Source organism: Chelonia mydas, chromosome 14 (genome assembly GCF_015237465.2).
Source record: "Chelonia mydas isolate rCheMyd1 chromosome 14, rCheMyd1.pri.v2, whole genome shotgun sequence".
In the NCBI taxonomy this organism is placed as follows: domain Eukaryota; kingdom Metazoa; phylum Chordata; order Testudines; family Cheloniidae; genus Chelonia; species Chelonia mydas.
In genome coordinates, this window is record NC_051254.2 from 321036 (window position 1) to 343491 (window position 22456).

At 43.3% G+C, this 22456-nt stretch overlaps 1 protein-coding gene across 1 annotated transcript in view; it reads left to right on the forward strand.

Annotated features, from left to right (window-relative positions):
- Positions 1–22456, forward strand: part of FASN (fatty acid synthase) — an 83844-nt gene that overhangs the window by 29246 nt on the left and 32142 nt on the right. Inside the window, 18 exon segments of the mRNA XM_037914136.2 lie at positions 9340–9455; positions 9877–10052; positions 10357–10548; positions 10867–10947; positions 11048–11233; positions 11584–11763; positions 12015–12218; positions 13815–14125; positions 14267–14653; positions 17485–17544; positions 17546–17650; positions 17867–17985; positions 18108–18262; positions 18737–18940; positions 19964–20114; positions 20984–21162; positions 21749–21868; positions 22019–22141. Coding sequence (XP_037770064.1) covers positions 9340–9455; positions 9877–10052; positions 10357–10548; positions 10867–10947; positions 11048–11233; positions 11584–11763; positions 12015–12218; positions 13815–14125; positions 14267–14653; positions 17485–17544; positions 17546–17650; positions 17867–17985; positions 18108–18262; positions 18737–18940; positions 19964–20114; positions 20984–21162; positions 21749–21868; positions 22019–22141 — 3049 coding nt within the window.

Consider the following 22456-nt stretch of genomic DNA (forward strand, 5'->3'; position numbering starts at 1 on the left):
AACAACTCACAATATCCCCTTTTCCTGATTAGTCTTCACAGCTGATTTGGCTCATAATTGTTTTCAGGTGTGACAATGGATACCTCCACTTGATCTCAACTAAGCTTGCTTCCAGTTACATAGGCCTCTGCAGACAGATCTAGGAGTTTGCTGTCTAGCCACATAGGTACAGAGCTGGCATTTAGGGTGGCACACGCGCCATGAAGGCCAGTGTTCAACACAAAGGGGATAAATCTGCCCCCTTCAACTCTTCTTCTTTATCCTAGGTGTTCTTCTCTCAGGCTGTGGTAGTGCATGACAGAGGAAGACTTTCAGTCTTAAAATCTCCCCAAGTGTGAGTTGTGGTTGCTGAGCTTCCCTCTGTGCTGAAGGCTGGTGAGAAATTCCAACTCAAGAGTTTGTTCTCTTGTCATAATGCCCCCACCCTCCCTCCAGAGTCTGTAGACCTAAGATCTTTAGATGGTGCAGAGGAAGGCACCTTTCATAGTTCCAGTGGCTCTTGGAAGTCCCACGAAACAGAAAAGAAAAAGGGGCTTTCCTTTTGGGGTCTGTTCCTCTGAGGTTCTCTTGGGATCCCAGGACAACCATTCCAAAGGGCTGCTCTCCCCTAGATTACCAGGTGCTGGTTTGAGTGTCTCTAGACTCTTCGTCCCTTATGTACTATGGAAGAATGAATATTGGTGCTGCAGGAACCACGTTCCGGAGCAGTCCAGTGCTATGGTCCTCTTGATTCTGAGAAACAGGAACTAGCCCACTCTGTTATGGCTCTACTTCTTAATAACCCTAATTCAGGAATAGCAACATCTTGGGATATTCAGAAGTTCCTCTGAAAAGCTTCAGGGTTCAGTACTTAATATTTTGGGGCTTTTGACCTATGGTCTTCTGCCTCCTTTTCAAGCTGCAAGAGCAAAAAATAGAGGGCCTTCTCTAGAAAAGTTGAAAGCCCTTGCATGGATTCTTAAAAATCCCCAATGATGGAGATTCCACAACCCACCTAGGCAATTTATTCCAGTGCTTAACCACTCTGATAGGAAGTTTTTCCTAATGTCCAACCTAAACCTCCCTTGCTGCAATTTAAGCCCATTGTTTCTTGTCCTATCCTCAGAGGTTAAGAGCAATTTTTCTCCCTCCTTCTTGTAACAACCTTTTCTGTACTTGAAAACTGTTACCATGTCCCCTCTCAGTCTCCTCTTCTCCAGACTAAACAAACCCAGTTTTTTCAATCTTCCCTCATAGGTTATGTTTCCTAGATCTTTAATAATTTTTGTTGCTCTTCTCTGGACTTTCTCCAGTTTGTCCACATCTTTCCTGAAATGTGGCACACAGAACTGGATACAATACTCCAGTTGAGGCCTAATCAGCACGGAGTAGAATGGAACAATTACTTCTCTTGTCTTGCTTACAATACTCCTGCTAATACATCCCAGAAGGATGTTTGCTTTTTTTGCAACAGTGTTACACTGTTGACTCATATTTAGCTTGTGATCCACTATCTTCCAGGGCTGATGCTAGTTTTGGTAGGGTAGTTCTGCAATCCAGAGACTCTGAGCTCTGCCTCTTGGGGTGGATACTGCTTGTGAGTAACCTAAATGGCATACATGGCTGCATCACATCTCAAAGAACCACAGTTACAATAAGTAACCATTTCTTCTTGTGGCTTTTACTGCACCTGGAAAGTCTAAAGATAGGAAGGTGTCTTTGACCCTTGAAGAATTAAGGATCCAATGACTGGTGTGACAGGACAAGACCAGATGGCTATAGAAAAGTAGTGGGAGATAGATATATTAGCTCCAGGCTAAATAAATCCCTGGTACCAGGATAAGTGAAATGGCAGCTGCTCCAGGTCAATTAAGACACCTGGGGCCAATTAAGAACTTTCCAGAAGGCAGGGAGAATGCTAGGTTAATTGGGACACCTGAAGCCAATCAGGGGCTGGCTGAAACTAGTTAAAAGCCTCCCAGTCAGTCAGGTGGGGGGGCATGTCAGGAGCTGTGGGAGGAAGTTGCGCTGTTGGAGAGACTGAGCAGTACACACCATATCAGGCACAAGGAAGGAGGCCCTGAGGTAAGGGTGAAGTGGAGCTTGAGGAAGTGAGGGCTGCTGTGGGGGAAGTAGCACAGGGAATTGTACATGTCATGTTTCTAAAAGGTCAGCTACCATAGCTGATACCAATAGGGTCCCTGGGCTGGAGCCCAGAGTAGAGGGTGGGCCTGGGCTCCTCCTCCCCCCCCCTCCCCCCACCTTTGCTCCCTGATTGATCATTGAGACTGGGAGAGAACAGAGACTGTGCAAGGAAGGATAACTTCACTTCACCTCCCTCACTGGCTTATGATGAAAAATGGCTCAGTAGACTGTGACCCTTGTCTCTAGAGAGAGAACGGTTACATGGAGGGTCACAGTGAGCCTCTGAGGCTAGCGAAATCCGCCAGGAAACACGGGACCCACGGAGGCAAGGACAGAGTATTGTCACACTGGTTATGCTAGGAAGAAAGGTGTATTCCTCAGTGGCCTTAATTTGAGAGCTGCAACCTATAAGGAAATTGTGGCCAGATGTACGTTTAGCTATGTCCAAAAGCTCCCTTTTTTGGAATTCCTCTCCTGAGATGTTGTTGAGAGCAGTGATTTTTTATTTATTTATTTTTTTTTGGCCCTCTTGAACTGGGAGCCATAGAAGTGGTGCTAGAGCCTTACCAGGAGAAAAGGTAGTTAGTCGTAAAAGAAAGAGGGTTTTTTCTTTTTGGGCCTCCACAGATAGGAGATTCCTAAGGGAAATGAAATTCTGGCCAGCTTCTCTAGGGAGAAAAGGAGGACTTGTGGCACCTTAGAGACTAACAAATTTATTTGAGCGTAAGCTTTTGTGAGCTACAGCTCACTTCATCGGATGCATTATGCTCAAATAAATTGGTTAGTCTCTAAGGTGCCACAAGTACTCCTTTTCTTTTTGCGAATACAGACTAACACGGCTGCTACTCTGAAACTTCTCTAGGGAGAAGATTCCCTATTCTCAACCCTCAGGCCTGGTTCATACCCTTTGATCTTTTGAAATGCCCACATCTCACGTGTCAATAAAGCAAAAGCACAAAGTGCCTCAGGTTCCTGGTGAGGAATTACTGCTACTGGTACAAAGGTCCTGCCTCTCAATGGAGCAGCAGTGTAGTCACTGTGAGTGCAGCATAGTAGGTTAAAGCTCATCTCTGACAGCAAAAGCACGCATGTCTATCCATAACTGGATGACTACCTCATAAGAGTGTGTGACGGCAGAGGAGGCGTGATACAAACTACTTCTTACATGCATTCTTAATCCATGGATCTTCAGGTGTTTCACAAAGGAGGTCAGCTGGGAGAGATAAAGTGACTTGCCACAGATCACACAGCATGTCACTGGCAGAGTCAAGAATGGAACCCAGGCTTCCTGATTTCCAGTTCAGTGCTCTGTCTGCTAGTTCACACTGGTGTACTTCATTCCTGGCAGGAAACTACACACTCGACAAATCTCAGTGTAAGCAAAGAGAAATCTAACTTGGTCCTGAGCTTCATGGAGAGGCAGTCTGTGTTCCACAAAGCTCTAGTTTACCTGTTAGGGCACAGGTCCTATGATCTCCTGTAGGCCATCCACTTAGCCAGCTCCAGGCTAAATGGCCCAGTGCATACGTATATCAGAAAATTCAACCTAATGGAGGCTTGCATCTATCTCTGTCACTGCTTTGCAGGGCAACCCTTGCAAGGGTGTTTGAAATTGATCTATGATGAAGAGCCGAGGAGGGACCCTTATGGGTGTGGGCTTATGCCTTCTGTCTGGGAATGCTGGACATGAAGAGCATGTGTACTTCCACAGTGTTGGCAACTTGTATGACTTTATTGCAAGTCTTGTGATATTTGGTGGTTTTGTCAAAACTCCAACTTCCAGATTAATGCAATTACATGAGAATCTCAACTTTCATTTAAAAAATATATTTCTAACCATCATGGTTCCAAAGAATAGCTTGAAATCATGGTTCAAGTGCACACTAAGGGGGGGGACCTAACTAATGATTGGGTTTTTTTTTTGTTTTTATTTGTTAAATATTGAGTGTTGGCAATATTGCTTCCAGCTACTGCCCAAAAATTGTTACATAGCTACTACAGCCTGGTTATGTGGGGACAGTACAAGCAGAGAACAGGTGATGGGGGAGGTAAATCACACCCTTCTTTGCTTTGGAAAGACTGCAAGAAATTCTACAATAAGCCTTGTTTACACATTCTTGTAAAAGAAAACTTCTGAAAATGTCAGAGGTTTGACTTTAACTTTCTTCTCTGCTCAAAAGCAGACAGGGTGGATTTGATTTAAATCAAATTGATTTAAATCTTGATTTTAAATCAATTTGATTTAACCTTTAATACATATTCTTCACAACTTGGAGATGTACGTTTCATTTTTAGAAGGTACATACTATACATTTTTTAAGTGATTTATTTTGAAAACTTTTCAGGTTAGTTTTACAGCTGTAACAGAAAATGAATGATTGGTTATTTCATTTACCAAAGGTAATTGAAGCAGATATTTATGAAGTCATTGGGAGGTGAACTATCTCCAGTTCAACAGGTTAATCACTAATATTTGGAGAATTTTCTTGCCATGCTCTATTAGGAGATCACCAGACAGACATTTACATTTTTTTTATTTAACTAAAACAACAACGTTATGTAGTCCGGATTTTTTTCTTCAACGGCAAACATAATATAACAAAACAAGCATATGAATTTTGAATTTAGTTAAACATTCACGTTTTTTAAAATCAGGTTTGTTTTTGTTAAAATTTGTTTTTAACGAAAAGAGTTAAATGAAATATTTTAAATACAAAAAAAATTAAATCGACTATGTCAGCCAGGTCAACATGACAAACTTAAAATATTGGCTTCTGCAGCTAACTCTGTCGTCTTCACCTTCATTTTCCTGTTTGTTCATAATCTGGAAAGGAAAAACAAGCTTTCCTGCTTTTTCAGGTCCCAAACTATTTCTCAATTTGGAATGAATTAGTCCAAAGGAAGAAACTATTCTTTCTGTACCAGCAGAAGAAGCTACTGCTGTTAAAAGTGAGATTATCACTTCAGCAGTCTCTGAATCCAAGTGCTTAAGTGACTTCCACCAGTTCACTGGTGTGACTTTCTTTAAAACATCAGCAAACTTACATTTCTTGAATGGTTCACCTTTAGCTCTGAAGTTTATTATGGAGGGATGATTATTGGATGTCCATGTCATAGCGAACTCCTCTTCTTCAGCCCGTGAGGTTTGACCCTGGTACCGAGTATTGAGAATATTTGCAAGACAATGAGCTGGAGATGGTGCTTGTCCCATTTGTTTTTTTAATGCTTGTCATTTAACTCTGTCATTGTATGTCTTTTGAAGATCTCACTCAGTTCCTTCCAAATTTCAGAAGCGTCAGCAGTAAAACAGCGATTTCCCTGCATTGTGTTCAAGGCTACAGAAATAGGCTCCAGGGCCCTCAGCAGGTGTTCAACATTTCTCTTAAGCCCAATGTTGAGAACTTTGGCTGTGACAGTGCCATCCATTTTTTTCACAATTTTGTTCACAAACTGTCATCAGATTAGGCCAGTTCTTGATACAGTGCTCAAAACAGTCCACTACTGAGTTCCATTGCACATCCTGTGGGAGAGTTAGCTTGGTTCCTCCCACTTTTTTTAGAGCAGCTGTTGCAAAGTGGTTACCACCGAAGTATTTTGCAATTTCAACATCATTAGCCTTTATTTCTGGAATACTGAAGTCTTTGGCTAGGAGTTGCATCAAATGACCACTGCAACCGTATGTTGTTAGCTTGGGACTCTCTTCACTCTCTTCTAAATAATTTCTTCTCATCTTGGATACATTTGCAGCATTGTCTGTGACCAAGCTGCATACTAGACATTTGAATTTATTTTCACAGTTTGTTATAGCTTTTACTGCTACTTCTTGTAAGTATTCTGCTGTGCGTGCATTTCCTGATGTATCAATTGTTTCTGTAAGGAAGACATTCCCTTCTTCTGTTGTCACACAAGCACATACAAAAGGATCATTGTGGACATTGCTCCACCCATCAAGACTGAGGTTAACAATTTTACACTCTAGACCTTTTGCACATTGCTCAATTTCTCTTTCATACACTTTATCCAGCAATTTGCCTGTGTCATCTGCTCTGTGGGTGGACTGTATCCTGGTCTTAATGAAGTCTGGGTTCTCAATCATATGGAAAGGAGAGGTTTTTTTGTTGCATAAACAAACCAAGCAATTTACCTCTTTTTGTAATCTGCTGGTTCTTACCACAAACTTATCTATGGTTGTTTCTGGATGATGGAGATTTTTTTTTTTTTTTTTTTTTGCTACAGGTGATATACTGTGGCTATGTGACATACATGATGTGACTGAAACACGATCATTGGCAGATAACTCTGAAACTATAGAAAATGATGGTGATCTTGAAGGTGGATAGTCTTCAGAATCCTGTATGTTGAGGATGCATTGACTTATTTTGTTTAGGAGAATCCAGTTATTTAATTTACTACCATATGTCTCATTTAGTATTACTCCATTGCATTCACTGACACTCAGTGCTACTTTAAAGGTGAAATTGTAAAAGGAAGATCTGCCTATTTCAGCTGTTTATTTTTTATCACAGCTGCATCTAAAATGATAGTACCATAGAGTAACAGCTATATATATTTTTTTTTTTTGCTCAAACATGAGAATTCAAAAATAGTCCAGAAGGAAGACAGGCAGTCCCTAAGAAAGTATGAAATAAAAGTTTACAAACCTGAAGATCCTGCATGTTCAGACATGTTCCTTTCATCATCTTCAACGCAGCTTCCTCCTGAGAAGGAACACTTCTCATGATGTTTTCATTCGGGCAACCAAGCCTTACATTTCTTTGTTGCACTGTTCACATTTTGCACGCATACCTGTCGTACCCACAGGTAGAGGAACTTCATTATAATATTCCCAAATTGGGTCGCTCTTACGGCCTTCTGCCATTATAGGTTTTCCCTTCTAGTGAGAGAATGGTATGGTAGATCTCAAATCAATGAAGGCTACACTCAGAAAGACCTCAAGACGTCTGGAACATGCTGCTTAAACAGTTTCACTTTTGTTTCTACTGCCTGTCCCTCTCTTCTCACATTTATCTCCAGACTTCTTCTCCTTATCCAGATCTATTCCACCCCCAACAATCTTCTATTCATTGAACTTTTTGAAACTTTGCACTTTGAGAGAGAGGTAAGGGATTGACTCTGTGTACACACATTTGCAGAGGGACGATAGGGTTGAGGTCTATTATTTCTCACCTCTATTTATTTTATTTAAAAACATTTTTGCTGTTAACAAGCATGTTCTCTCCGGAGACACAAATCCACAGTTTGAGAAATGCAAAACTAAGCATCTCTGATTGTATCTTCTAGACTGAGCACTGAGTCCCATTGGGTAGATAGAAAGATTAACCTAAATCTATACAGAAGCCCCTGGAACCTCATAAGATTGGGTCCCTAATCCATGAACTATTGGAACTCATTTACAAAACTTTTCTTAAAGATTACATTAATATATTGTCTCATACTATAGAATTAGCATTTATAATCCCTATTCCATGATGAGATATCTTTGAGCTATAATGTATCTTTAGATCAGATTTTTTTGATATAATGCTTTTGAGGGAAAAAAAGCCTATTTTTTTTATTTTTTTTTAAAAATCATTGATTTTTATCCACCCTGAAAGCAGAGAAAACTTTGAAAATTTGTGTAAAATCTCTACAGCTCTGTGTAGTATGCGTCCCCATTTTTTTTATTTGAAATCCTAACTACCTTTTACCTATGCCTACAGTGAACACTGCTGGGGCTTGACACTTGGCCTGGACTAAGTCCTCATAGAGATTTATTGCCTTTGTGTGGGAGAGTGACAAAGATATGTGACCATCTGAGGAATCAGCTGCACTATTAATATGTGCACAGCTAGTTTAAAAGGGCAGTGTTTGCCTCAAGGAACTTGCAAGCTTTTCTGGCACAGTCAGTAGTGCTTGTAAATTCCACAAGACAGGCTTTCTCCTCTTAATTTAGAAAATATTTTACCAATTGTTTTTATTTCATGCTGGTGGATGATCATTTCTGAACAAATACACTGTGATTGCTTCAGTAGATTATAACTCTTTGTAATTAAAGATATAATATGACTAAGAGGTAGGTGGTAATTGTCAAGCAGACAAGGGAAAGGAAAAACAAGGATAGTAGCATTTTTAACATGGTGTACAATAATGTATTGATTTTAATTCCATTAGATGTAAGTAATGCAGATGTTTAGAAGGCTTGGTAAGAGGTTTTTAAAGATACAGCCACTGGGAAAGAGAGGCTTAATTCAACAATGTTAATGGAACATTAAGCTTCTACAGTTGAACCCAGTGAAACAATACAAAAGCTACCATATATAGTACCAGTAACACTAACTCAGTTGCATTGTTTGGATTTACTACCCTTTCTCCGTGGATAGTGTGTAGCTTTACATGACTGTTTTTCTGTAAAATGTATCTCATTAAAATATGCAGGTTGTGCTATGGGCAGTAGAACAGTTTTTATTGTGGGGGTGCTGAAAGCAGAAACCATGTATTTCGTTGTTGTTACTACTTCAAGCCAGGGGTGCTACCGCACCCGCAGCCTGCCTGAGTTGTACAACACAACCAAGCAAATGTGGTTGTTTGGTTTGTTTGTTACCACCTTCTCTTTTGCATTTCTTGGCTTTCTTTGCCCTGGTCTACACTCGGGGGGGGGGGGGGGGGGGGGAGTTGATGTAAGGTACGCAACTTCAGCTATGGGAATAGCGTAGCTGAAGTTGACGTACCTAGATTGACTTACCGCAGCGTCTTCACGGCGGTGAGTTGACTGCCACCGCTCCCCCGTCGACTCCACTTGCGCCTCTCGCGGTGCTGGAGTTCTGGAGTTGACGGGAGAGCACTCAGGGATCGATTTATCGTGTCTAGACTAGACATGATAAATTGACCCCCGATATATCGATCACTATCCGGCGGGCAGTGTAGACCTACCCTTTGTGTGTTTCTGTGGGGTTTTAGTATGTTGGAGTGTGGGGATTGGTTGGTTTTTAGGGATATTAAGTAGATTTTCTCCTTATTACGCTTTTGACCCTACTCAAGGGAATGTGTCTTCCTCCTTTTCTTCTCTCCCCTTCCCCTTGCCAAACAAATGTACATGATCTTCAGACAAAAGACGTAATCAGACCCACCCACCCCGCAGAGCAGGGCAGGGGGACCTCTCAGACCAGGAAATGAATGAATTCCTCTGACCGTGATCTTTGATCTCTGCTTGATCAGGCTATTCTGAGGAGAAGTTTGAAACCAACCTGCACCATACTACCTTTGATGAAGAGAGAGCACAAAAACAATCTGGAGTTCTTCCTGACACATGTTGGAAAGATCTACCTAACTGGGTAAGGAGCTGTTGAGAGCAGAGAGTTTGCGTCCCATCCTTTGGTATGTACCTTTTGAGAGGGATTGAGCCAGCCCCTTAGTTACCCTGTAAAAGGACTTAGGGAACATGTCTCTGCTATAGTCACGTTGTTGCTATGAAGAGATGTCCCACAGTCGGACCTAAGACTATATTGCAAAGAAAATGATACTGTTGGGGTAGATAAATTCTGAGGACTCCTGGAACTGGAGGTTAGACTACTTCCTGGATACAAGCGTTGCCTCTCGTGGACTGCTGGTGCTATAATTGCAAATCTGACTGTTGCTGGTGTACTCTGGTGCTAGGTTTGCTGTCGGCCTTTCTCTAGGAATCCCACAGACTTATAATTTCTGACCACTGTCACTACTAAAATCACTAAATTTTCTTGACCTTTGTCTTTCCAGAATAAATGTTCTCTCAAATAATGTGTTCCCAACTGTTGAATATCCTGCCCCAGTGGGAACCCCATTAATATCTCCTTACATCTTGTGGGACCACAGCCAGACTTGGGATGTCCCAAAAGCTGAAGACTTTCCCACCGGCTCTGGGGGATCTTCATCAGCATCAGTCTATAATATTGGTGCGTACCAGTCTTCCTCACTTCTACGTCAGTTTCTCTTGTTCCCAAAATGGGAATGCAAAGTCCTCTAAGCGGCATCTCCAAAGCCTTATATGAAGAGGGTGTGCTAACTTTGTGGCTGGAACTGCTCTTGAGGTTAGAAATGAAGTGATCTGAACAAAGCTGGGGGGTTGGCCTGGTTCAGAACAATAGCAGCTTTGACACCTCTATGTGGCCAGATTCCTGGAAATTCTTACCTTGCTCTGAAGTCTTCGTTTCCTGGGAGTTCTAAAGGAATTTTTGTTCTTTCTTGTTTAACTGGCAGATATGGATTCTGAATCCTCCGATTATTACTTGGTTGGTCACTGCATTGATGGCAGAGTCCTGTATCCAGCAACTGGGTACCTGGTGCTAGCCTGGCGAACTCTGGCACGGTCTCTGGGGATTACCATGGAACAAATGCCTGTTATTTTTGAAGAGGTTACAATCCATCAGGCAACAATCCTTTCCAAGAAAGGTGAGGGAGAGGTTGCATCTGGGGTCTCAAGCCTGAATAGTAAAGATTGGGAAAGATGGGCAGAAGGGAAGAGTGCATGGCAGTGGGGAGGGAGAAGGAAACAAATACATTACACGTCACCTTACCCTGTTATACATCCTGAAGTGGGATATCATGTTGTCTCTGTTCCATGTTGTGCATAGTAGGGCAGAAGGTAGTGTGAAAAGCAGGAGATTCCAGGGAATTTGGGACAATTAGTGAAGGGAGTGCATGAGGAAGAACATGGGAGGGAAGGGTCTCCCTAACACACGTTTCAGCAATCTCTGGGTTTGTTTGCAGGTTCAACACAGCTGGAGGTGAGACTCCTGCCTGCTTCCCACTGTTTTGAAGTGTCCTGGAATGGAAACCTGGCTGTAAGTGGTAAGTGGATAATTCTGGCTGTCCTGGCCTACTGTGAAGAGTCCCATGCTGTATATGTCTGAACACTGACTGCTCTTGTTCTCTATATTGTGTCTGTCAGGGAAAATTTGCCTTTTGGAAGAAACTGCTCTAAATAATTTCCGTAACCAGCAAGTTGACTTGGAGACCCAGCCAAACATGACACCCAAATTCAGTCTGTCCAAGGCAGATATTTACAAAGCGCTTCGTCTGCGTGGTTATGATTATGGGCCAACGTTCCAGGGACTTTTAGAATCGAACAATGAAGGTGTGTCTTTCCTATAGAAAGATAATCAAGGAAGTTGTATGACTAATGGTGTGAATGAATGTTATCCGTTTGTTAAAGTGACTGTATTTAAATGTCATGGAGTGGGCATGCCTATGTGCATGCCAGGATAAGAATATTGTAACTGTATTGATGGAGCAATGGGGAGGCTGGTCTCTCCTGGGCAGGGCAGGCATGCAGTGGCATTCCCAGGGATAGTTGTGTGGAGCAGAGCCTGTGCAGTTGATGAACAGAGATCTTATTTTTCTCATTTTATCTGGCTTTGAAGCAGATATTCTCCTATGTCTGCTGGGTGAAAGAGTACTGATGGGGCTTATTCTTCTCTTCCCCAGGGAACACAGGAAAAGTCCTGTGGAATGGGAACTGGGTAACTTTCCTTGACACCTTGCTGCAGATGATCATCTTGAGTGAGACAGGTCACAGCCTCCGCTTACCAACTAGAATACGCTCTGTGTGCATTGATCCGTCACTACACCAAGAGCGAGTGCACAAATACAAGGATGATACTGAAGGTAATGAATCCTCTTCCACAAGTGGAATTTTCCCAGCTTCTTTATGGCTCTCCAAATGACCTGAAGCAGCTTCACCTGCCCAAAGTAGTAAGAGAGACGTGTAAGACTTATGGGTTTCCAAGCCACTCTGCTATTCCTTCTACTGTGCACTTTGACACAGGACCTACTCTCTCTGACCATATTAAACACGGCAATGCCTCTTCATATGACACTTTCAACATTTATCTGCATGTTCTCTTCTTGCCTTGCAGCTTTTGATGTTGTTGTTGACTGTTGCCTCAATAACATCATGGCAGGAGGTGTTCGAATCTCTGGGCTCCATGCTACTGCGGCACCTCGGCGACAGCAGGAACAGAGACCTCCAACTCTGGAAAAATTTTGCTATGTGCCCTATGTTGAGAGTGATTGTTTGTCTTCAGAGGCCCATCTTTGTGCCCATTTGGAACATTGCAAAGGTAAAGGGATTTCAGTAGCACTTTATAACATGATGGTGAGCAGGTATCAAGGGCTCTCTGTGAGGTTAGAGTATGTGCCTGCACAGCCTCTTGGAATCTTTGCCTGGAGAACAGCACGGACTTGTCTTCCTCAGTAGAAGCAGGGACAGGTCCAGACTGCTCTAGCCTTGACATGCACACTGTGGCTGTGATTCATTCCACTGGCAAAAGCTGCTGTGGCCCATTGCAGCAGAAAGTCTTCCCAAAGCAGAGTCACAGTGGAACTACTGCTGGGGGACCAACCGACTGACCAACCCAGCCCTTTGGGCACCAAGGAGATGGGCTGATTCAGCATTTCTCCAAGACATCCTCAACAGGCAGGGCTTCAAAGGAGTCCCAGCTGGAATTTTATGAGACTCCCAGAGTTGGGTGGAGGTGGGGGTATACCTCCCCTTCCACAGGGTTGAATGGCAGTTGCTGCAGTTGTCCTTGAAGGTGCACAAGGGTGTATATTAACCCTCAACACCTCTGGGAGGAGTCTAGCCCAATCACTTTTCAAATATTGGCAGGTGACTTATTACAACCCATCTTAATGCAGATTTGCTTCTTGTGCCTGCAAAGAGGGCTAGGTGCGTTTATTCATATGTTCCCACCTAAACCACAAACATACTCTTCTGACCGTAACCAAGGAGGGTACAGCTCCAGGAGGTATTGAGCACGTGTTGGAACTGTTTTTATACTTTTGTTCCTGGAGAAGTCTACTGAGGATACTCATAGCATAGCAGACTATTAAGGGGTGGGTTGGAGACCCAGGGAGGACAGCCGTACCCCTTCTCCTGGAATATTTCTACAAAAGGCAAAAACCTTGTTCTTCAGGAATATTTCTGAGCCCCAGGGAAGGTGTTCCTGGCATGGCTGATCTAGCAGCGTCCAGAGACCGTGATCTTTTGTCTTCTGGGCAAGGAAACTGATCTGATATTCAAATTGCTGGTGGGATTTTTAACAAGGGTCTCTGGGAGCTCGTAGAAGTTCTTGCCAGGACTTCCCTGATTTGCATCCTTCTCATCTCTCCCCTTTTCCCTTTTTTCCCCTTCCTTTTACTCTAACTTAGTCTCTTTCTCTCTGCAATCTTGAGTACCTCCCCCACACCCCAAAAGAATCTCCCAAAACACAGGAATTTAAGTAAATCATATATAAAATAAACACGTGGCACAAACGTGCCACATATTTGTCATGAGCTCTACTTCTTTGTCTTAACCCCCGTCACTAAGGGGTCACATCTGTGGGGTTTTTTTGTCTCTTGGACTGTCTTACTATGTGTTTGTACAGAGCCTACCTCAATGAGCCCTATCTTGATTGGCTGCTACCACAATACATATCAGCAATAAAAATGAGCTGCTATTTGGAAATGGTTTATGTAACTGGGTTGTATGGATTACATACTTGGGCTACACAGTAACCAAGACCCATGGCTAACATTTGGGGGAAGCAATGAGTGATGCTGTCCTCCAGCAGTTCTGCTTGCCATGCTTATTTGGAACAGGAAGCCTCTACAGGACTGGAAGAAGAGGAAGACCTGTGTAAGGAACTGATTTTTCTCCTCCTCCTGTGCTCTAGGTCTGATTTGCAAATTACAGGAGAAAGTAGCATTCCATGGAGTCAAACTGGCCATCCCAGGGCTAGAGACAGTGGGGGCCTTTGGAGAGACTGTGTCCATGCAGAAGGGCCTCTTCCACATCCTTGCTGAAATCTGTCGTCTGGAACTGAATGGAAACCTGTATTCAGAGCTAGAACAGATTGTTACTCGGGAGAAGGTGCATCTCCAGGATGATCCACTACTCAGTGCCTTGCTAGATTCTCCTGAGCTGAAGGCTTGTGTGGATATAGCACTGGAGAACATTACCAGTCACAGGATGAAGATCGTGGAGGTTAGTTGGGACCCCAGGATGAGAAACTATAGACTGAATCTCTAAGAGGCTTTGAAATCTCAACAATTTTTCTTCTCTCATCATAATGTGCTAACAATATCCAGTATTTTCATCTTATTCCCTCTTTTTCTTTCCTTGCAGGCTCTGGCAGGAGATGGACGTCTGTTCTCTCGTGTTACTGGTCTCCTAAATACGCAGCCCATGCTACAACTAGACTACACTGCCACTGACCGAGCCCCAGAAACTCTTCCAGTCGATGAAAGCCAGCTGCAGGAAACTGGTGTTTCCATTGCCCAGTGGGATCCTATCAGCCCTCCTCCTGGACACCTGACCAGTGCTGACCTGCTGGTGTGCAACTGCTCAGTGAGCATTTTTGAGAACCCAGCAGAGATTCTCTCCAACTTAGCAGCCACGGTGAAAGAAGGAGGGTTTGTTTTACTGCACACCCTTCTCAAAGGAGAAACGCTTGGAGAAATCATCAGTTTCCTTACAAGTCCAGATCTTCAGCAGAGAGGCCTCTTGGCTCAGGTAAACAGTTGGCCTTTCCAAACTCTTTTGATGTTTGCTCTACAGTTAGCCCTAGACTCCACTTTGTTGCATACAGAATCTCAGGCAGTTCATTTCATTGAATGGCTGCTCCATCTTATCTTGTCCCTTCTCAGGAATGTATAGAAATATTCCTAGTCAGCAGAGATAAGTTCTGAATCCATCTGTGCTGCACAAGTAGGGAAGTCAATTCAGGTGAGTTTAGGTCAAAATTTCTTTCATAATGTATTTCAGGTGACCAGTTTTAGTTCATATGGATCTCCATATAAAAACATACTCCATCTGCAAACTAGTTGCTCTAGTCTGTTTGCTGTATTATCATGGGGGCTCTGAGTTAAAGGTGCATTTGTTCTATTTTCTTCCTGCTCTTGAAATGCTGAAGGCAATGGGTTCTGCTTCTGGGAAAGCAAGAATGTGTCTCAATGCTTTGCAGGGACTCCACTGGCTAACCTCGGGTGGTGTCTGATGGGCTCCAAAGAGAGCCATGGACAAGAAGAGTATCCTTATAGCACAGCCAGGCCTTAAAGAATTACAGTAGCTGTTTACATGGTGTCTCTCTCTCCCTGTGGGGGTCCCAGAATGCTTCATAAATACAGGAAGATCCTTCATCCAGTCCTGATACTTGAATGGAACATAGCAGCGACTCAGTCCTATACAACACTTCTTTTTAGGACAGGAAGTGAAAAAGAATACTATAACCCATTGAAACGGCAAATGGAAATAAGGGAGGTAAATATAATCCCTGGAGTTGGAATGTAGCTGAGACACTGATTCTTACAGCCCAACTCTCTTGCAAAAAGTCCTCTGAGATGATTAATGAGCATGAGCTTTTGCTTTGCGTTTTACCCAAAGGATGAGGGAATGTTGCAAGCTCAGAACCTTCTTTACTAAAGATTAGACTTTAGCATAGCAATGTTTTTGTCAACCAGCAATATAAAGTGTGAATCTGAGTTTATAACCCAATTCTCTTCTACAATTATGGGAGGTCTGTCTTGAGAGTAACAAATTCACCGAGTAAGATCCTTCCCTCATGTATACTGTCAGTCCCACTGGAATTAACAGTGCAGCATTGGATGTAGTGAATGCAGAATTTGGCCTGTTGCAATCACTAGACTTCTTCTGTAATTTTTTTCTAAGCATTTATTAAAAGGAGGTATTATGATATCAAAGTTACTCAACTGTCCTTGTGCCTGTAAGTCGCTTTTTTCCCTGTTGATTTATAACTTCCTTTAAGTCTTTTATCCTATCAGAACCCTAGGGTGGCAAAAGGTAAGTGCCATAGCTGAGACCTGTGAAAGAAAATGTGGGTTTCCCAAGTGACACTCTGCATGATTTAAAGTACTCTTGAAACTTTTGAATTATTTTTTTCTGTTTCCAGTCCCTTTCATGCTCACGTCAGAATGTGTTGTAGAACTGTACATGCCTCTGGACCTGTCACAGCTGAAGAGCATTTCATTTTCCTCTTTTGCTGCAATGTCACTTGCTTCTAGACAATACTGAAAATGTTGCAGCCACCTCCTCCTGTTCTCTGCCAGCTTCCCTTCCAGATGGAGGGACTCAGGTTGATGTGTCCACTCTACTTTTTGTTGTTGTTGAAGATTTAATTTACTTACGACAGCCAGAAGTGCTGAAAAAAGAACTCTGTATTTCTTGGCCCCAGTCCCCTGTGGTTGGGTCCTCTGATGGTGTCACTAGAGTAGATATGGGGACAGAGTAGACAACGACATTTGCTACAGGGATTGGTTCCTGGGTTGGTATTGGTGTGGTGTGTAGTTGCTGGTGAGTATTTGCTTCAGGTTGGGGGGCTGTCTGTAAGCGACACCATCAGAGGACCCAACCACATCAGCCACACCATCAGAGGCTCATTCACCTGAATGTCTACTAATGTGATATATGCCATCATGTGCCAGCAATGCCCCTCTGCCATGGACATTGGCCAAACCGGACAGTCCCTATGTAAAAGAATAAATGGACACAAATCTGACATCAGGAATGCTAATACACAAAAGCCAGTGGGAGAACACTTCACTTCAATCTTCCTGGACATTCTAAAAACCAGATTTGAAAGTAGCTATACTTGAACAAAAAAGCTTCAGAAACAGACTTCGGAGAGAAACAGCAGAACTAAAATTCATTTGCAAATTTAACACCATTAATTTGGGCTTGAATAGGGACTGGGAGTGGCTGGCTCATTACAGAAGCAGCTTTGCTTCTCCTGCAATTGACACCACCTCATCTGTTGTTGGGAGTGGACTACATCCACCCTGATCAGATTGGCCCTGTCAGCACTGGTTCTCCACTTGTGAGGTAACTCCCTTCTCTTCATGTGTCAGTATAGTTATGTCTGCCTTTGTGACTTTCACGCCATGCATCTGAAGAAGTGAGGTTTTTACCCACAAAAGTTTATGCTCAAATAAATCTGTTAGTCTTTAAGGTGCCACCGGACTCCTTGTTGTTTTTGTGGATACAGACTAACGCGGCTACCCCCTGATACTTAACAAATAAAAATGAATACCTTTGACAATTTGGGGAGCTGCTGAGGTGGAAGTAGTGACTTGTTGTGACTATTAGAAGTCCTGTGTAAAACTCTACAGTAGTCTTACCATAGTTAGTATTTATCAAAGTGACCTGGGGAGGAAATAACCAAGTTGATTCATAGGATCTCTGGCAAAAGCTTACCCCATGTATAGAAAGAGGAGGATAGGACCAGCTGATGATCTCCATTGAGGAGATGTTGTACACAGAAGTCTAGTTTGCAATTCTAATCTTTCCTGACCATTTGCCAATAATTTTCATCTTTCTTGGCTTGGCAGGCAGAATGGGAGGATTTATTTAGCAAGACCTTGTTGAATCTGGTTGCTGTGAAGAGATCGTTTTTTTGGCTCAGCCATCTTCCTGTGCCGCCAGCAGGCTTCTGCCAAGATCCCTATTTTCCTACCTGTAGAGGAGACCCATTACAAGTGGGTGGAATCTTTAAAGGTGAGTTCCTGTGTATGGAGTTGGCTACACGTCTCTCCTATTTCCAGGCCTTTCATACAGTAGACAAGAAGCCTTGGGAACAGGGTGTCTATGCTTCACAAAGCTCTTTCCCTGTGTATAGGGAAACCAGAGAGTTTTTCAACCATCTCTTATGGAAATAAGAGCCCTTTCCTTTTCTATGAAGCCTAATCAGCCTGGCTGGGATTTCTCTCGTAGATGATCTTAGCTGATACATCTGAGCAGCCTGTGTGGCTGACTGCTACCAGCTGTGGGAATTCAGGAATTGTGGGAATGGTGAACTGTCTACGCCAGGAACCAGGGGGCCACAGGATCAGGTACAAAAATGCAATATTTAGTCACAATTGGAGAGGAGACGATCTTCCATCAGTTTCTTCAACACATGACAGGCAAGCAAGTAAAATGACAAATGTGGATTGAATATTTGTATTCTCTCTAGATGCTTGTTTGTTTCCAACCTGAATTCCTCCTCGGCCATCCCTCCCACAAGCCCTTCTGCCAGGGAGATGCAGAAAATCCTACAGGGAGACTTGGTGATGAATGTGTATCGTGATGGAAAGTGGGGCTCCTTCAGACACTTTCTGTTGCAGCAAGGTGACTTTTATGATCAAGGCCTGATGGTCATTTGGCAGCATTTCCTCCCACAGGTCTTAGAGTGAGATTTGAGGAGGTACTTTTTCTTTTCTTTTCTTTTATCTTTTATTGGCCCAAGGATTTACTCCTCTGATGTACTGGTGGTACCTTTGGGCAATCACTATCCCAATTCCATGACAGGAGAGTGCCATGTGCCGATGTCACCAGGTAGAATGAGTTATTTTGTAGTGTTCAGGTGAGATTACAGGGAGAGGAAGGTCTTGGGTGGGGCGAATGGGAGGAACTGGCTAACTACAAATGGAAAATTTCCTCTCACCCATGTATGGCTCCTATTCCTTGTCTGTCCCATAGTATGCATGCTATTCTTGCTGCACAAGGAACCTCTTCCATCAAATGAATTGTCTTTGCCATGTTAGCGTGTGTAAAGCTCTCTCCCCTTAGAGAAGTCACTGGCTTTTCCTTGTTCTCCTGCAGCCCAGCCTCTGGAGTTGACAGACTATGCTTATGTGAATGTGCTGACTCGTGGGGACCTCTCATCCCTTCGCTGGATTGCCTCTCCACTTCGCCATTTCCACACCACCAATCCCAACATTCAACTCTGCAGGGTCTATTACGCATCTCTTAATTTCCGTGACATTATGCTGGCTACAGGGAAGCTTTCTCCGGATGCTATCCCAGGTGAATGGGGAGATTGGGCAGTTTCCACAACTAAAATTATGTAAATAAGTTTCCAAGTGTGACAAGAACGTTCCAGTTTTACCAGCACACTAGCTGTAAATCAGCCTTTTTTTTCTTTGCTTACGCAAAGTTGATATTTGAAAATAAGAGGCATTTGTCTAAACCTAGAAATGGGTGCCAAGAACTCCTGAGCACTACTGCAGTGCCAATACCATTTGGCATTTATATAGTATCTAATTTAATGCTCATGGCTCACATATGAGGTGAGTATTACCCCTTTTCATAAAAGGAGAAACTGAGTTGGAGGTGAAGTGACTTGCCCAAAACCCCAAAAGGTGTCAGTTTAAGAACTAAGATTAGAATCCGGGAGTTCCTAGCTAACCGTCCTCCACTTGTGCTATAGATAGACTGCCTCTTTGGCCTTGGGCAAATCACGTCAGCGCTCTGTGCCTTGGTTTCCCCACCTGTGGCAGTTGTTAGGTGACTTAACTAGAGAGTGTCCCCAACCCAGTCTAGCCACCCTAAATGTGTCTATTCTTTGCCTAAATCAGAGTCTTAGTGTGAATCCTTCTTGTCTATAGATCAAATGACTGACTTCCAGCGTGCCCAAAGGACCTAATGTTTGAGTTGAGAGGTTTTTTTGTCAGAGATGAGGGGAAAGATCCTGCAAACAAGATGAGATTTCAGTGCAGTTTCTCAAAAGAAAGCTAGAAGCTAAAATGACAGCATTGAGAATAGAAATTGAGATTTGTGGTGGTCAGCTTTTCCTAGAGCTGTGACTGGCAGTGCTTCTCAGCTTTCTGGGGAGTTTGTGGGAAGAGAAAATAAGCCACTGTGTTTAATGAGCTATGCAAGCAGGACACTAATTCCAGGATTTGGAGAGGTTTTCCATGGAGCTGGCGAGAGACCAAGATGAGGGGAACTCCAATCACAACTTCAGGGAGATCGTTCTTGTTGGTGAATATTTGACCCAGAGGATTTTACAGGAGCAATTTCATTGCAATAATTTTATCCCTTTCTCAGGTAACTGGGCTCTGCAGCAGTGCATGCTGGGAATGGAATTCTCAGGACGGGACCCCACTGGAAAACGGGTGATGGGATTGCTCCCAGCAAAAGGGCTGGCTACAGTGGTGGACTCTGACCAGAGGTTTTTGTGGGAGGTGCCAGAGAACTGGTAGGTCTCTTTGTTCTGTTTTTCCCACATGTTGATAAGGCTATACCCTGCAGTTGCCTGAATGAAACTGAAGTTTCATTTGGGGATGATTATGGGGTGAGGAAAGAGTTTAATGTAAGGAACTGTAATTGGAGATGGAACACACTCTGATTCTTTGATGTAGCAGAACTATTGTCCTGAGCCACAGGCCTGAGCTCTTGTCTTACTGACTGTGTCTTGTATCGACTTCCTCGACTGGCCTGTGCTGTTTGCATTCTATACATCGCTTTTCCCACAGACACCGGAGTCCTGTATCTTGGTATCTATCACTACGGTAGCTAAGCACCATTATTGATCTATAGTAGATTCTGCTCTTTGCCTCTCTCTGCTGCAGTAGCTTGGGTGTATCTACACTGGGGAGAAGGTTTAGTTTTGACTATCTGTTGTTGAAAGCTTTTGCCAAAATGGTGAGACTTGCAGTATGCTCTTAAAACAGTTAAGTAAGCTGGGCTCAGTTTTACCTGCTCTGGTAGGCAGGCTTACAGTTGAAGGCCCTCCACCAAGAATATTTTGTCTTTGTTGTAATGGCTTCACCCTGGGCACTGCTAGCTGCATTGTGCCAGAAGAGTCTAGCTGTATCGGTGGGTGTGAATAGAGAGATGTAGTCAGGCCCTAAACTACTTAGGACTTTTTCAAGGAACAAGAGTGGGGCCTTCAGTTGGCAGTGAAGGTTAACTGGGGGTCAATGCAGAGTATGCATGTATTCCCATTAAAGAGACACAGTGCTGCATTTTTGTACAAATTGGAGTCTGTGTGGTCTCCACCCTCCGTCCCAGATACAGGGAGTTGTTTCTTCCAGAACTGAAAATTCTTTATTTTCCTTTCTTTAGGACTCTGGAGGAGGCAGCCTCAGTGCCTGTGGTCTATGCCACTGCTTATTATGCTTTGGTTGTTCGAGGTGGTATGAAGAAGGGAGAGAGTGTACTCATTCACTCAGGCTCCGGGGGTGTGGGCCAGGCAGCCATTTCTATTGCGCTAAGCATGGGCTGCCGTGTCTTTGCTACTGTAGGTAAGTAATGAAGTCCCATTTCTGTGACTCACCTTCTGCATGGTTTCCTACCAGTTTGTATTTCTGAGAATGCCTGGAAAAGGAGACTAATTCAGCTGCTGGCCACATGACTAAATCTGCCCCTTTCCTCCCTGCCACAAACAAATGCATACACTTGCCATGGACAAACACTCCTACCTCTGCATGGAGCATCACTATCTTCATTTAACTACTGTAAATCGAGAGTGACTCCAACGAAGTCAGTTACAAGGGTCTGAGAAGAAAATAAAGGCCCTGTATCTTTAGATACAGTAGCTTCTCTGAAATGTGACCAAAGAAAGTGTATGACTTGGTTTGTCCCTTGCTGTAATAAAGCCATCATTAACTTGCTAACAGGAACAAGGCAGTAGCTATAAAACTGCCCTTGCTCAAAGGATCTCCTGGTGTCAAGTCCCAGAGCTCTGTTACAGATGTCTGAGAGCTCCTCGGAGTTGCATCCTCGCCCTGTCCTGTTATCAGAGATTTTAGCAGAGGGCAGGGGAATGTATGATGTATGAGCCAAGGAGTGCTTGTGTCTCAGGAAAATAAAATGCTCCTCTGTTGTCAGGTTCTGTTGAGAAACGTGAGTATCTCCAAACAAGATTCCCTCAGCTGGATGCTAACAGCTTTGCCAGCTCCAGAAATACCTCCTTTGAGCAACATGTACTGCGTGTCACCAATGGGAAAGGTGAGTCCAAGGAATGGTGGATGGCAGAAGGGTTGCAGAGTTAGAAAGATCATGGCTAGAACTGGTTGTATAGATAAGGAAAAGTCACGGAGAGTGTCAGGTTCTCTGCCAGGAATGAGCATGCTAAATGCTGTTACTGCTTTCTTGTAGGGGTCAACCTGGTATTAAACTCCTTGGCAGAAGAAAAGCTCCAGGCCAGTCTACGTTGCCTTGCTAGACATGGACGCTTCTTGGAAATAGGCAAATATGATCTGTCTAACAACAGCCCACTTGGTAAGATATACTGCATCAGGAAACATCTAGCCTTAGCTGGACTATATCCATATCCCACAATATGAACATTATCAGAGCTTTAAAAGGCATGTGTACCAAGCAAAACCATTAACTTTGCAATGATACATTCATCACTGATCATTTATCAATTTTTTCCAACAAGTACCTTCATGCAAACTCTTGTGCTGTGATTCTTGCATGGGAGAAGCTCCCCGTAAATATGTGTAAAGCCACAAAGTTACCCTTTTTAAAGTCCTCTTTTTAAAACCAACCTGTGCCATAATGCCTACAAAACACTTGACAGTGGTTAGGCCA